This window comes from Empidonax traillii, unplaced genomic scaffold (genome assembly GCF_003031625.1).
Source record: "Empidonax traillii isolate 1590-97213 ecotype Southwest subspecies unplaced genomic scaffold, ASM303162v1 scaffold55:size2822071, whole genome shotgun sequence".
In the NCBI taxonomy this organism is placed as follows: Eukaryota; Metazoa; Chordata; class Aves; order Passeriformes; family Tyrannidae; genus Empidonax; species Empidonax traillii.
In genome coordinates, this window is record NW_020955248.1 from 572,744 (window position 1) to 587,646 (window position 14,903).

The 14,903-nt window shown below is 48.2% G+C and overlaps 1 protein-coding gene across 1 annotated transcript; it reads right to left on the reverse strand.

Annotated features, from left to right (window-relative positions):
- Positions 1-22: 22 nt before the first annotated feature.
- Positions 23-9,992, reverse strand: MIEF1 (mitochondrial elongation factor 1). The gene is made up of 5 exons (XM_027879389.1): positions 9,518-9,992; positions 8,000-8,148; positions 7,672-7,852; positions 5,394-5,656; positions 23-4,304 (listed from the first exon to the last, which is right to left on the reverse strand). The coding sequence occupies exons 2-5, from the start codon at positions 8,141-8,143 to the stop codon at positions 3,498-3,500; spliced, it is 1,395 nt and encodes a 464-aa protein (XP_027735190.1). The 5' UTR covers positions 8,144-8,148; positions 9,518-9,992; the 3' UTR covers positions 23-3,497.
- Positions 9,993-14,903: the final 4,911 nt, after the last annotated feature.

Here is a 14,903-nt window from a genome sequence, read left to right on the forward strand (position 1 = left end):
AAACACACCAGAGACAATCAGGTTACTGTGGAAAGTCAGTTTATTTCAGAATTCCACACACTCTGTCAGAGACCATGCACTTGAACTTTCCCCTTTGCAAATCCACAGCCTCCAGGCCTGGGAGAGATGGGGCATCATCTCTTCATTTCTCACTGCGAGTTGCCCACATACTGAGAGTGAGGGCCCTGATGGTACCTCTCCAGAGGGGCAGAAAGCAGCCTCCTGTTTCCATAATTGCTTTTAAACAGGGGAAAATAAATCCATCTGACTTGAAGGATTAGCAGTGGAGCTCAGCAACAGTGAAACCCCACAGCTGAGCAAGTTGGTCCTCATCCTGTGGTTACAGGGAATAAGACGACAATCTCACAGGAAGCTTGTGTGAGCTAAGCTATAGCAGAACACACCAAGACATTCTTGGAGCCCAGGCAGCAACCAGCCCAACACATGCCCTGAGTCTCTTACAATCAATCTGTCTCTGAGCCACTCTGCCAGAAAGGTGGCCTGGAGCTGCCCTTTTTACATTCAGCTTTAGGTTCTCCCGCTCTGTGCTACAGATTTGACTAGGAAGGAGCCTACCTATAGATAAGACAGCCCCCCAGGCTGTACATAAACACGTGCACTGCATTTAATACTGAAAGGTGCCAGTTAGACTCTGCAACATTCTGTTTGACCCATAGGCTGGGTACAGCATTACTGTAAGTTTCCTGCATTCTTACCCTACACCTTCTTCCCCGCCCCTTACTGCCTGACCCTGCTTTTAAAAGATTCCTAGTTGCAGTGTCCCTGTGACCCATCACGTCTTTGGCCTTTGTTGAGACTGTCACTGCTGAGGCAGCTATTGCCTGCTGTGGTGGCTGCGTGTGGGGAAGTGAGTGTTTGCCTCCTGAGAACGGGCTTGTGGATAGCTCAGAGGAGGGCAAAATGAAGGGAAGAAATGATGGAAGTGATTGAATTCAAGTGAAGTTGAGTAGAGTCTACAGAAAAGGCAAAAAGGCAGCTTCAGTCTCGATTTGATACACAAATTGAGCTCAATAGCAGCAAAAAATGGCCATAAAATATTAATTCATTAGGTTGCCAGGAAGAAGTAAAAGCTTTCATGTAAAAAATTCTATGTACAGATATGTATGTGAGAACTGTTCTCAAGCCAGCTCAGACATGGTGTCCTCCTGTTTATATCTGACTTTTTTTTTTTTTATCTAGAGTTTTGATCATTTCCAACCATACTGCTGCTCAATTCTGTGTGAAGACTATGGTAATGGAATCAGCACCAAGTGAGCAGTGACATCATGCTGAAGAAATGAACTTTGGAGGAACTCCTGACAACCCAGATATTTTAATATTTTTGTCGACCTTCAAGTAATTAAAAAAGGGGAATTTCCCTCAATAGCCTATAAGCTCCAAGTCTCATCTGTCTGCTTTTAGGGTAGGAAGGCTGACATCAGAAAGGCAGTGGAGGGCAAGGAAAGGAAGAGGGGAAAAAAATCTGGGAACCAGAGTGAAGAGCAATCAACAGTTGACCAACACTGACTGCTGCAAAACTTACAAAACACATAGTCATACAAATGGAATTTCTGTTAACCTTTGATAGACTATAGGCTTTATATACACACATAAACTTCAAAGTACACATCTGGCAGTCTAGAAAATACCAGTACCCTAAGGATTAAATAATTTAAAATGCAATGTTGTGTTATCACTGTTTACAGAATAGTATCTCACACACTGGCTAAAATGGACGGATTGTCCGAGAAAGATGCTCCCTCCCTCATCTCACCAGCACTGCCTCTAAAAAAAAAAAAAAAAAAAAAAAGGGCAAAAGACTTCCCTCTGTGGTTCAGCTCCTGAAATTCACCTTGAAACTTCTCTGTCATAGAAGGGGGGAAGTCCTGAGAAGAAGGGAGGAGAAAAGGATAAAGGGATTCCTGCTCCCTCCAAGCCCTAATGTTGCAGTAGCCCTCTCCATTGGCTAAGGAGGCTGGACAGCAAGGGGGGAAAAAAGCTGATAAAGTTGGGAAAAGGCAAGTATGTTTCTGTAACGATAGCTATGCTGGTCTTTTGAGACACACACAGGGTCCCAGACTCGGGGGGACACCCTCTCTCCCCCTTTTTGCAGACAGCAGGCCGGATGGCTTAAAGCAGAGTATACAGAGTCTACGGCCTGACAGCAGCCATAAACAGCCATAAACGGGAGTGGGCAGAAGGTGAGCCCTCACCAGCTTTCTAAGAGTATTTGTAAATTGGGAGCACTGGAAAGTCAGCACATAGGAATGAGGAGGGGATGGACAGCCACTGTTCTGGGGAGGAGTCTAAAACACACACAGAGTAGAGGGCAAAGCTAATACATCTCTAAATGCCAGCTCTGTATATATACCCTAGTACCAGTGTAAGGGACAAAACCTTGCTGATGACACCAGTTCAGTTCTATCACCTTCACAGACTTACAGCTGGTGAGAATCTGGCTTGTGTGTGCTTATCACAAAGCCCTTTGAGGCACGCAGTCTTGTTTCCACCTCCTGTAAACCAGAACAGCCACAAGCTCCCGAGGAAAAGATGAAAAAAAAACAATCCCCATTCTCATATGTGTCTTTCCCACCTCTCCGCCAAAACCCACCCCTACGCCAGAGACAACTAAGGAGCTGCCTTGTTCTCCACTCCCAAGGCCATTCCCAGCAGATCAGGCTAGGCAGGAATGGCAAGCCCTGCTCCTTTGGCCTCATCACACAGCCAGACCACAAAGGTTTCTTCCTCCCCTATGACAGCTTTGATGAGAATTGCCCATACTGGAGGTTGTGCTGCAGCAGACTGGACAAGCCTTGGCCCTTAATCCTGAACCCACCTTGCAAAGGATGAGAAGGCTCGGTAGGAGCAGGAGCTGTGGAAATTCTATTCCAAGCTCTACAGCCCTAAATACTGCCAGTGTAATTATTATCCACTCAGAAATACAAAACACAACCCTATCCAAACATCTCACTCAGTCTGCCCTGCATGACTGGGTCAAAGGGACAAAAAAGAAAGGAAAGTGAGACAGTGTGGGACAGCAGAGAAAAAAAACATGGGCCAAAGTCAAGCTGGAGGAAATTGAACGACCTCACTGCAAGACTGCTAAAATTGTCAATGGATTTACCAGCCCAGTTCCACCTTCTTCAGACCAAAATGGACTCGCTGCAGTAAGTGTACTACAGAGGAAAGAAGTGCATAGTTTGGTTTATATTTTGGTAGACACTTCAGCAGAATTTATGTGAGGATCTTAAGAGCCGCAGTTTTAGCCTCTCTTTCCTAGCCAATGGGTACCTGTTGGGGCAGAGATGGTGGAAATGGACCAGTAGCACCAAGAAATTCAGTGGGAGCACCAACTCCACAGCAGGAATTGCTAATGAACCAAAAGGAGGGAGTGGTGGAGAGAGAGGAAGATAGGGAGAAGTGGAGGAGACATAATTTGCAGTAATCAAAGTCTGCATTGGCTAAACCCTATCAACACTTCCCTAGGTAAGGCCCCATTACGTCTGCAGCAAGACCTCTGGCTCTGACAGAGAGCTGTAGAGGGTGTAGCCCAACTCATCCACTTCTTCAGGGGTGAGCTCTGAAAACAAGTTCACCTTGGGGTTCAGAGCACTGGGGAGGACACCTGCCTCCAAGTAGCGGATCAACCCCTTCAGTGCCTGCAAGAAGCGATCAGCCAGCATGTCCTGGGACCAGTCAGACTCCTCCTGGGATAGGTGCAGGATGACATTGGTGAGCTGGCTGGCAGTGAGGTGACCCAGAGCTGGGTTTAACTTGCATACTGCTTTGAAGATCTTCAGGCACAAGCAACGGCAGCCAGAATCCCCTTGGTCCAGGGCCCGGAGGCGAGCCGTTTCTGCTGGCCGCAGGCTCAGTCGCCACAAATTGTCATTCTGGGCCAATCGATGAGGTTTGGCAACAAGGACGATGTCACCCAGCGTCAGGGATGGTAGAAAGTCAATAAAAAGATGACGATCTGGATCATATTGAACTTCCAGTGTCAAATCTGCTGGGGGAGCTGCTGGACGGATCACATAGTCCAAGAGACTCCCAATTGCCGGCCAGTTGATGGAGCCAGCTACAACTTTCTCAAAGGTGTCTGCTACAGTTTTGGGGGAAAGGTAACCTCCCACCACACAGCGGTCCCAGTAGCTGCTCCCACGGGGAAAGTACTCTGGGTTTTCTCGACGCACCAAGTAGAAGCCAGGAATGTTCATGATAGTGTCCTCCCCAGGGATACACGACCACAGGTTCTGCTCCAGCATCAGAGGCACGATGAGCTGGATGTGGTCAGCTGTCACTACCTTTCACAAGAGAGAAAAGTTGGTAAGAACAAGCTTTCTCTTGCCACACTCATTTTATACACCGTGTTTAGCCTTCTGTCTGAAAGAACATGGAATAAGGATTCAGCTGTCTCATTCTCCTCTCTGTGTGGGATTCACATCCTCCCTTTGTTAAAAGGCATTCTGAAGGACTATTTTGGACTATCAGTGGGATAATATAATAATACAACCCAAGCTAGTGCTTACGTGGTATGTACTATTTAAAGACCTGACTTGGACTGCATTAAGATGAATCATTTTGCCTCATATGCTGCCTAAGTCAGCTCCTTAGATGTGAGATGCAGCTGGCCTAGGGCACAGCAACGCTACATGACAATTTAAAACACAAGGCATTAAGTATTAAGTTTCTAGACAAGCTTAGGTTGCCATGGTTTAATGATGCCATGATACAACTAGGTATACTGCCCTCACCTGGTGTGCCACATTGTTCGGAAAAAGGTCATTAAAGATCCCTTTTCACCAATGTGATTAAGATCCCAGATTTAAGTTTCACTGGCCACTTGACACTCCATTCCAGAGCTCTGACTCATACAAAGAAGTGTGCCTCTAAATCACTCACTATAGCTATGGGCATCTTGCCATCAGGGAGACATTGCAGCAGGGACTGCTGGCCAATACAGTCTGTCATGCATTAAAAAAAAAAAAAAAAAGAGTAGGGAAGAACTACATGATAACACAGGAGTTCTAAGGGAATATCATGTATTTGGACAGATACAGAAGGGACAGAGAGAAAACAGAGGTCTACCAGAGAAACAGCAAGAAAAACACAGCTAAAAGGATAGGCAGAAGGAAAGAAGTGGTGAAAAAAAAACCAGCAAAACCAGCAAAGAGCAAAGGCTTAGCAGACAACACCAGAGCAGCCTGGTCATGCTGGTTCAAACAGCACCGCAGAAATCAACGCCCGGCTCCACAGCGGGAAAGGCGACCTTATTCTGGGGCCTTATTACTGAGAAATGCTACGCTGAGCCAGCACTGCCAGCTGGGAAGCCTGAAACGCTCCTGCTTAGTCAGCCTTCTGAATAAGGACCCAGCACAGGGCCCAGGAATTACCTGGAGGTCATCGTAGAGACTGCCACTGAGGTACATGTCCCGCAGAGGCATGTCCGGCAGCTTGGCACGGAGGAAGCTGCGGAGCTCCGCACAGATATCCACGGCTGCCTGCTTGGCCCGGGCTTGCTCATCCGCTGGGATAGCCACCTTTCTCCGGTAATAGGCGAAGAGCTTTTCTTGCAGGGACAGACGAAGGCGGGCCTTTTTCAGCTCCACTTGACTCCTCCTGGCAGATGGCTTGGGCTTTGTAGGTTGAAAGAAGTCTGCAAGACAGAAGGAAAACTGTTGATCATCTGCAGTATTTCACCGTGAAGCAATCCGCAGAGGGAAATCTGCAGTGTGGAAGTGAAGCCTCCTAGGCCTCAAAAAGCTCTCAGAAGACATTTTGCATGCTTTACACAGGTACCAGTCAAAAGGGAGGTGCTGAGAAACATCAAAAGCTAGTACTACAAGCATCAAAACAGATAAAACAAATTACCAGATTTGGAATTTAACCAGAATAAGACTAATATCGTGTACAAGGAAGTAATTTTAATGGCCATGTGGGCAGTATCTCAGCTCAATTTCATCAGAAATTCAGTGCTGCTACCAGTTCAGAAGCTTTTAATATGATGCCAGACCAGTGGACAAAACACTCCTGAACAACCATCACGATCTCAATGAGTTTTTAACTCTGTAAGAGACTATTACAAATTACCTGCAAAAGCCAGTCCTGACAGGGTAACAGATCAGAGAAGATCATGCCACCTGGAAATTAAATATTTGTTGGAAGTCTGATCAGCAGTTATCAGGATGATGAGCTGACAGATCTTAGAGCCATCCTAGCTCAGGAAATCATAGCTCCAGTGAAAATCTCCCTCAAACCTTCACTGGCTGAAGAGCCAAGAGCCCACTCTGAGGCAGAGTACAGCTACACAAGGCTTTACGCTGCCATCTGCGTTATTAAGCAACGTCTGACCTGCATAGAGGCTCTAAGACCCTTTTCTTCTGAGTAGTTTCCCAGAGAAATAAGACTTCCCCATCTGTCTTGTAGATTTCTCTTAGTACAGATCAAGAATTTTGGAAGTTAACCACGAGAGTTAAGGAGGAGTTGCAGATCTAAGAGGTTTTTGGAAGGGATGTGGTAATTAAAGGCTGCAGAAGAAAACCCCCAAGTCAGTGGCCCCACTAAGACAACCAGCTGTTGCAGACTCATTTGGCAATGGGTGTTTGGCCACACAACATATGTAGAATGTTGACCAAGCTGAACACAGATCCATCTTGCCCAACCTCAGCAGCTGCTGCCTCTTGTCCCACTGGGTTCTTTTGGACAGATCTGAGCTTTCCTGTGAAAAGGAAATAGCCCACAAAACCACAGGGAAATGGATTTCATTGCCTGTTCATGAAAAAAATTATTTTTCCGTGAGGGATTTTACTTTACTTTTAATTTAAGAATGCAAGACATCACCATCAATGTTTTTATTTTTCAATGCTTATCTTTGGGGACTCCAATCAAATTTTCTAGGCCTCATTTAACAATTATTTAATGTTTCCTCAGCAGAAAATCTGTTGCTGTCCCGAAGCTGACTTGCTCACAGAGAATCTGAAAATTAAGCTAAAAGCTAGATTCTGATTTTTAGTTTAAATCTTCAAGTGTAAATCTCTTGAAGTGACCAGGGATAGAAAGTAAAACTGTTGAGAAAAAACAACTAAATATATAACAAACACCACTGGACTCTAAATTTATTATTATCCCACCCAGAAAGAAGACTGCAGGACACTTTCCATAGCCTGATGAAGACCAACTCAGTGATGAGCAGCAGTAAACAGGGAACTGCTATTACAAAAATTATTTGGAAAATGGTAGAAATAATATAGGAAATGCTTTTATAAATTGCTAGTACATTCATATGGGAATACTTCCCCCTTAAAAAGAAACAAACAAACTGGAATAGCCCAAAGAAAGGCAACAAAGAGCTTGAAAGGAATGGAATGTTTTTTTATCAGGAAAGGTTGCACAGAAAAGTATTCAGACTGAAAAATTAAAAACCAGAGAGAGAGAGCGAAGCTTGACAACACAAAGTCACGAGAGAAATGAAGAATGCAAATAGATGATTATTATTCACTAGTTCCTAACATGACTTCTGATTCTTGAAGTTACCAGAGGAGCTGCTTAAAAGAAAAGTGTCAAAATCCTGGGACAGACAAGAGTATTTTCTTTCCTGCATTCCTTTAAACAAATATGGGATTTATGGGCCTGGATGGTTCTGTACCACAGGAGTGTGACTGTGCTCCTTACCTGCGTCAGCAGCTGAAGGATCAGTGGGAAGAGTCTGCAGGGAGCGGCTGAGGCTGGTCTTCATGTCCTGGGCCAGCAAGCGTGAGGAGGAGCCCAGCCAGTTTGGCTCTTCCCAGCTTCTCTTTCCCGACTGGCTCAAGCGAGTAGGGCTGCTGGGAGCACTGATTGCCCGGTCGTACATCTAAACCAACATTACCAGGAATAGTTTTGAGTTCCTAAGGGCCCAACGCTTGCACTTTACCCAGTACCATGTCTTTGCATTCCCCACTCCTTCCTTGCAGTGCCCCGTGCTCCGTCCCCAGCGTGCTGCCCTGCCCTGCCCACTCACCCGCTTGACAGCCAGCGTGGCGATGCCCAGCATGGCTGCTCCGCCCACGCCCAGCACCAGCCGGGCGTTGGACAGCACGAAGTCGATGGCCGTGCCGATCCCGTTGTCATCCTTCTTCCCTTTGCGCTGCCCAGCGCCTGCCATCTTACCTGCAGGGAGCAGGAACGTTAAACAGAGAGGTCAAAACACGCAACCCTGACGGTTCACTCCTGTCTCCCCCACCTCAGACCCACGGCTCTTAGGGTCTCCGCACAGAGCCACGGGAAGGGACCACCTAAACCCGCACCCTCTTTAATTATGTTCCCCCAAGGAGCTGCTTGTTCCCAGCCACGCCAGGACAGTAGTGACCAAGTTCGGCAATGACAGCACTTCTTTGCTTCCAGCAACATTCGTTACCTAAGGAAAACATCCAAATTTGATCTGGGGTTTCTAATCACTGAAGCAGGTTTAATAAAAGAAAGTAGGGCTTACTTTTTCAATATTCTGTACTAAAATCCTGTATATTATGCAGCACTCTATGACCATTCAGATATTTTCCTTCTAGTTTGGGCTTCTCAACCAAAACATGGCCAATTTGTTTTCTAATTTTCTGAGTGAAATTTTGCCCACAGACAGGGAGATACAGGGATGGTCACCTGCTTGTCTGTCACAAATAAGAATCTTCCCAAGAGATGACAGGTGGTCTCAGATTAATTTCTGGACAATGGCCGATCCCAGATACTTCAAAAACACCCAAGAAACAACAGCAGAGACCATAACGCACCATAAAGGGAACAACTCCCTTGCTTTCACTGGACATTTATTACTGCCATTAAGGTTGGTGGGTTTGACTCTCAGACAAGTAATGTGTAATATTAACAATAGTAATTTCTTACACGTGTACCTTTGTGTTCTTTGAATCGCCTTTCACCTAACCTTGAGATTGAAATTTAAGGAGTCTCTCTGGCCAACACAGCCTCAAGCTGCAGCAAGGAAGGTTCAGGCTGGACATCATGATAAATTTCTGAGTGATCAGGAAGGGTGATCAGACATATGGAATGGGCTGCCCAGGGAGGCGGCGGACTCACCATCCCTGGAGGTGTTTAAGGAAGGACTGGATGTGGCACTGAGTGCCATGGTCTAGTTGATGTAGTGGTGTGCAGGCACGGGTTGGACTTGATGATCGTCTCAGAGGTCTTTCCCAGCTTAACTGATTCTGTAAAACCCACCTGGGCACTACTGCACCTGTAGGTGGATTCCCAGTGAACCTACATGAAAACACTAGGAAACTCTTCCAACATGACTTGAGGTCTGAGTCAGTTTCAAAGGTTCTCAGCCTGCCTGCTTGCCTGACTTGGCTGGTTTAAAACTGCCCCTTTCCTAAATCCAAGCTACAGTCTCAGGAGGAATGTTCCTGCCTGGATGAACCAGGAATACAGTCACTCGTGATCCCCAGGCAGAAAAGATAACGCACCTCCACAAAGCTCGCTGTAACAACAGCACATGAAGAACACAGTGACACCATTGTAAATGACCTACCTGTGACCTAATGCATTTGTGAAAAGAACAGGAGAGCCCTCCTGGTGCACCCGTGGAAGCACCTTCCAGACCTCTTCAGGACAGCAGCGTGCAGCGAACGTTAAGCATCTCTTCTGCTTGGCGAGGTTGTTTTGAAAGGAAGCGGGGGAAGTAAGCGGGGGGGGGTGGGGGGTCAGTGGGAGCTGCTACGGGGAATCTCTAAACCAGGCCGCCGAGCCCGCTCCGCAGGAACGCCTGCCCCTTCTCCAGCTGCCTCTCCTTGTCCTCCGGGCGCCGCAGCCCCTGGTTTCGGCGGAACTCCCGGCGGACGGCGGCCAGGTAGAAGTCGCGGTCGGTGTAGCGCAGGGCGCGGCCGCGGCGCAGCAGGGCCCGGTAGAGCGCCAGCACCGCCCCGCGGGACCACGCGGCCATCGGGGCAACCGTGCGGCGCGGGCGGGCGAGCGACCTGCGGCGGAGGGGACCGAGCAGGGGGGAAGAATCCCAGTCAGCTCTTCCCTTCCCCCGGCGCCGCTTCCCGGCTCCGTGCCGGGCCCCGGGAAGGGCCGAGGCCTCCCCTCTAACGAACGGCGGCGCCGCCGCAAGGCCTTCCGCTTCCCGGGGCCGCGGCCCCGCGCAGCGCCAATCGCAGCCCGAGCCCCGCCGGGGGCCGGGCCGCCCGTGCCGCGCGGCGCTGCCTCCCTCTGGCGGTGGGGAGGGAATGGAGGGCGGGCGGCATCGGCGCCTTTTCCCCCCTTTGTCTGGGTGCAAATCCCCACTTCTCGGCGGCACCAGATAGTGATGGAACTGGGCAGGAATTAAAAAAACAGAAGCTCTGGGCTGGCTCCCTCTGTGCCGATCTCCTCTTGCTCGTTTCCTTTCCGAGATGAACAACCCCAGTCGTTTTGATCTCTCTCTCTCTCTCTCTGTGAGCGAATCTGCCATGCCCCTCATCAGCCCTTTCTGAGAAAGGCTCACTTGAACTGCAGACAGTATTCCCAGAGAGGCCGCGCTAGTGATTTACATAATAGCATTATCATATTTTCCATATTATTCTCCCCTTCTTCCTTCTGCATGCTAATATTTTATGGTGGTTTTTTTTATTTTTTTTTTTTTTTTGACCTGCAGCTACTCACAGAATCAGGGTTTGTGTGGCATCCAGAGTCTTTCTTGAGTTGCTAGAGAACACCTGGAGCTTTGTAATTCTTATACCCAATTTGTTTTCTGACTTCGCACGTGCCCAGTTAAACGTTGGCAAATGTGTGGTGTTGCCAATTTGCTACACTTGCATTTTACGCAGTCCCTTCTGATCTCCTCAAGGGTCAATAGTTTTGAGTCATTCTTCAAAAATGTTTGGTATAATGCTCACCCTCTTTTCCAGATCATCAGTTCATATACTGGGCATTCCAGGACCTCAGAGGCAGCATTCATATTTCCTCCCGGCTTCCTGCTTCCTCCCTGGGTCATTAATCCACAGAAATACTTCACTCAGCACAACAGGGCTCTGTCACCTCTGGGCAGGTGTGCTGAGGAGCCCAGTCTCCAAAACTCTCAAGTATGGATCAAAACTGGAGCAGCTCCACGTGGCAACCCCCTGATGTATGACAAATGGGATCTGTTGGATCAGGCTGCTCAATGATGGACTTTCCTTGCTCCCTTCCTTGCTGCCCTGCAGCCAAGGACTGTGGGCCTCCACAAGTGCCCCCTCCACAGCCTGGCCCCCTTGGCTTGTGCTTATTTTGGTGCTTCTCTCCATTCTTTTCCCCCTCAGGCTGGCTGCCAGCTCCTGGGCCCCTTGCCAGCAGTTGTATGTGCATGTTGTGAACTCCACCCACACAAAACTACCCCAGCCCCTCCACAGAGGTCACTCTCTGTGCCCACTGCCTGATGTGGACTCCCCAAGCCTACACTGAATGAGTGTTCAACCTTCTGCCTTGCATGGAGGAGGGTGAGTGCACCAGCAGAGCAGCACATGACCATCGCCATCCCAGCTGCTGTCAGAGCGCCAGACCTCTGGTGACACTGTGGGTGTTGTAAGCTTGAACTATGCCTTGAGACAATGAAGCAACATCCCCACTCTCTCCAGTGTTTCCCAACCCAGTCAGCTCTTCTGCTGACATGCAGCTGCGCCAGTGGGGACACACCCAGCACCCCCAAAACTTGTGCTGCCCTGATGGGATACTGGCCCTAGCGCCCCATTGCCTTCAGAACCCTGTTGCCTGGTGGCTTTTTTGCCCATGGACCCACTGGGAATGGGGTTCCCTCTCTGATTCCAGGCTGTGTCACTGTAAGAAAGGGAATTTACTTGCCCCGCGGGGGCAAGGTGCAAGCAGAGAGGGGGGAGCACACCTCAGCTGTGCTCCTGGAGAACAGTAACCACCTTTGTTTCTCCAAATGACTGAGTGAGTTTGTGAAATATCAAAGGCAGCATGTGTGACAGGGCACAATAACCCATGCTGGTACCTGGGATAAGGCTGAGACATTCCCCCAGACCTCGCCTCCTTGGGAGTCTCCAGAGTTACTATTCCTCTGACAGTTTTCTCATGATTGCAGCCAGTCCTGCCACTCAAGCAGCCACTGCCACAGGCTTTAATGGCCACCAAAAGCAGCAAATGGCTGGCTCTGAGCCTGGCTTGCAGCCTCTGCTTCTGGGAGTCAAGTGCTATGCTCAGGGTTTCCCATCACCCTTTTTGCAAGGGCAGGACCATTATCAGTCAGGGAGACAGGAGGGAGGTGAATGTGACCCTCAGAGATGCAAATGGCATCTTGGAGAGGCTCTGTAGGGACGGAAAACAAATTGTGCTTGGAAATAGAAGGCTGGCCTCCTAGAGGAGACAAAAAACAGTTCTAAAATGCAAGAGGGAAGATGGGTAGTGACCCACCAATGCCATCTGAGCTTGGGCTTAATATCCTTAATATCTTTTAGTAAATGGACCTTGCAGGAGGCCTTTTGGCAGTCTCACCCTCTTCAGCAGTTTTCTCTTTCATTGCAGCCCTATTTCTCCACTTTTCTCGAGAAATCGCAAGGATTAATGGCATTTGGTCTCCTGCTCTCCAGCTGCAACAAGCCAGGAGGGGCAGAGGGCCAAGGGTGGCCGCATGGCTTCATTCCCTGAACCCCCAGCAGCTTTGATGCTGAGTGCATGTGGAAAGGAAGATGGATGGTGAGGGAGGAGAGACCGCTGGTACGCAGCCACCTTTCAAGAAGCATTCCTGATTTACAGCCGAGACCTAGAGTTTAGTACAGACGATAACTATCCACCCTGGGGAGCCATGCTCAGGGTATGTTTTAGACAGAGTGAAGAAGGGAGAAGTCCCAGCCTTCTGCAGCTGAAGTGGGTCTTTTCAGTTCCCCAGATTCCAGCCCTGCAGCCCAAGGTGCTCAAACACTGCCAGCAGCGAGTAGTCTGTGAGATGCAGAGCTGCTGCCCCTGCAAGGGGCTGCACAGAGTCACTGAGGAGGCTCAGTATTATTACCTAACAAATTGAAATTGCTGCTGTAGTATTTTTACTACTGGTCTGTGCCCACCCTCATTCTCAGCACAACTCGCGTTTCTTGAGCCAAATTTTCCCGTGGCTGGGTTTGTTGGGGATTTTTCTCCTTACCCTGACTAATAAAATCCCAACTCCATTTTTCACTTTGCACCAGCTGCATGTTGCAGGAGATTTAAAGAGCCATTTAGAGACCCTGCTTTTGTGAGTGCTATTATCCTTGCAATTCTGCATCCCTCTGACAGTCTCATGGGCCTTCTGCAGTGTGTCCGCAGAGATCAGAGGGCTTGCAGCTGGTGGTACCACCTCAGGCTTTCTTATGCTCCTCCACATGCTGCAGTGAGGTTCTCCCAGTATGAACATGGGACTTTGGTTTGTGTAAGGGGTTATCTGGACTCCCAGTGTCATGTGGGGTTTGGTCCCGTTTCACAGATTAGTCTGAGTTGGAAGGGATCTGCATCCAACTCTTAAGGGAATGGCCTGTACAGGCATTGAACACATGACCTTGGTGTTATTGGCACCTCACTCTAACCAGCTGAGCTAATCTCAGCTAGCAAAGGGGGCACCTGGATTTGAACGGGGGACCTCTTGATCTGCAGTCAAATGCTCTGCCACTGAGCTTTACCCCCACTATGTACAGACCTACAACCTGAGAAGGGCACAGCTTATCCTGCTGCTTCTCTTCTTTTTCCAGGTAAAGGCACCTATTGCACATCTTGTCTCATTAAGTCACGGGTCCTCTGATTTATTTCTGCCCCATTTTGGAAAATCTGCCTGGTTGGTTTTGCAGGACTCTGACGTTTCACTTTTGGGTAACAGTTTGAGTCAAATGCTTTAAAAACACTGCGAAGCAAACAGAAGTGGGTAGATGTTTTCTACATTCTTTTATTTTTGTGTGTGCGCCTGGTTCTTAGTAAGTGTCTGAGGGGAAAAAAAAGAAAGATATGACTGATGATTTGTTGCTCTCTCTTTGGAAAAGGTCCAGACTATAAAACAGGGCTAAAATGCCACGAAAGAGTTTGCTGCATAGAGGCAGGCTTATATTATTTGATTTTATACATTCCCTGGGTAACATATTTTCTTTAATTTGAGATCCTGGAGAAGTCATTTTAGATCTTTATTCAACACAGCTTATTTGCTCTTCTTCTCAGTTTTCCTTATTTTTAGAAAGGTGAAGCATGTTCCCAAATTAAATCGTTTCTGGGATGGACCTCAGCCAAGAGGATCCATGGTTCAAGCCTTAAGGCACAGGAAACATAAGAGTAAAACAATGGAGTTTTATATTGTGTTTCATTTGGCAGGGTGAGGAGAGATATGGCCTTGAAAGATTTGCATTCTTACATAGCTATAGTATATTTCAAAAGACAGTAAGGACTATTTTCACTTCTCACTTTGCTTAAAAAAAATAAGCACACCCAGAAATGCTGGAAATGTGGGATTGCCAGATTCTCCTTAGTTCCAAGAAAAAGTTTGTGTTTGGGGATCTCAGAGATGCTTACAGTAACATCCCAAATATTAGCTGAAGTGGGCTGATCCTCTACCCTTTTGCTGATGTGCTTGTGTCCCTGCTGCAGCTACCAAGGCAGAGCTTGCAGCAGCCTGGCCCCAAGCCAGGCTTCTCTCCCTAGCGTCCACGGATTATATTCCTTATGTCAGTCTCTCATTTCAGTGACCCAGAGATCCTTCTCCAGATGGGACAGTTTTGCACAGCTCCTCTGAGGTTGTTTTGCAGTGACAGAGCAAAGCCCTGCGAGGCTCACTCCCAGATGGAAGTTTAACACGGTGTCTGTGAGCCACAAGAAGAAGTGCCCCTGCCAGGGAGGAAGAACATGCCTCCCTTCTACCATGGCTGTGGCCAAATCCCCTCTGTCACAGCGCTCTGGAAAGCAGGGCAGCCAGTGCCTGCAGCTGCGGGCAT

Bases quoted from the DNA above. Each gene is read 5' to 3' on its own strand.
- MIEF1 (XM_027879389.1), bottom strand. From the start codon at position 8,143: ATGGCAGGCGCTGGGCAGCGCAAAGGGAAGAAGGATGACAACGGGATC. The intron at 5,657-7,671 runs GTAAGGAGCACA...TCTGTCTTGCAG, and splicing joins TCCTTCAGCTGCTGACGCAG to ACTTCTTTCAACCTACAAAG. The intron at 4,305-5,393 runs GTAATTCCTGGG...CTCTTGTGAAAG, and splicing joins GTCTCTACGATGACCTCCAG to GTAGTGACAGCTGACCACAT.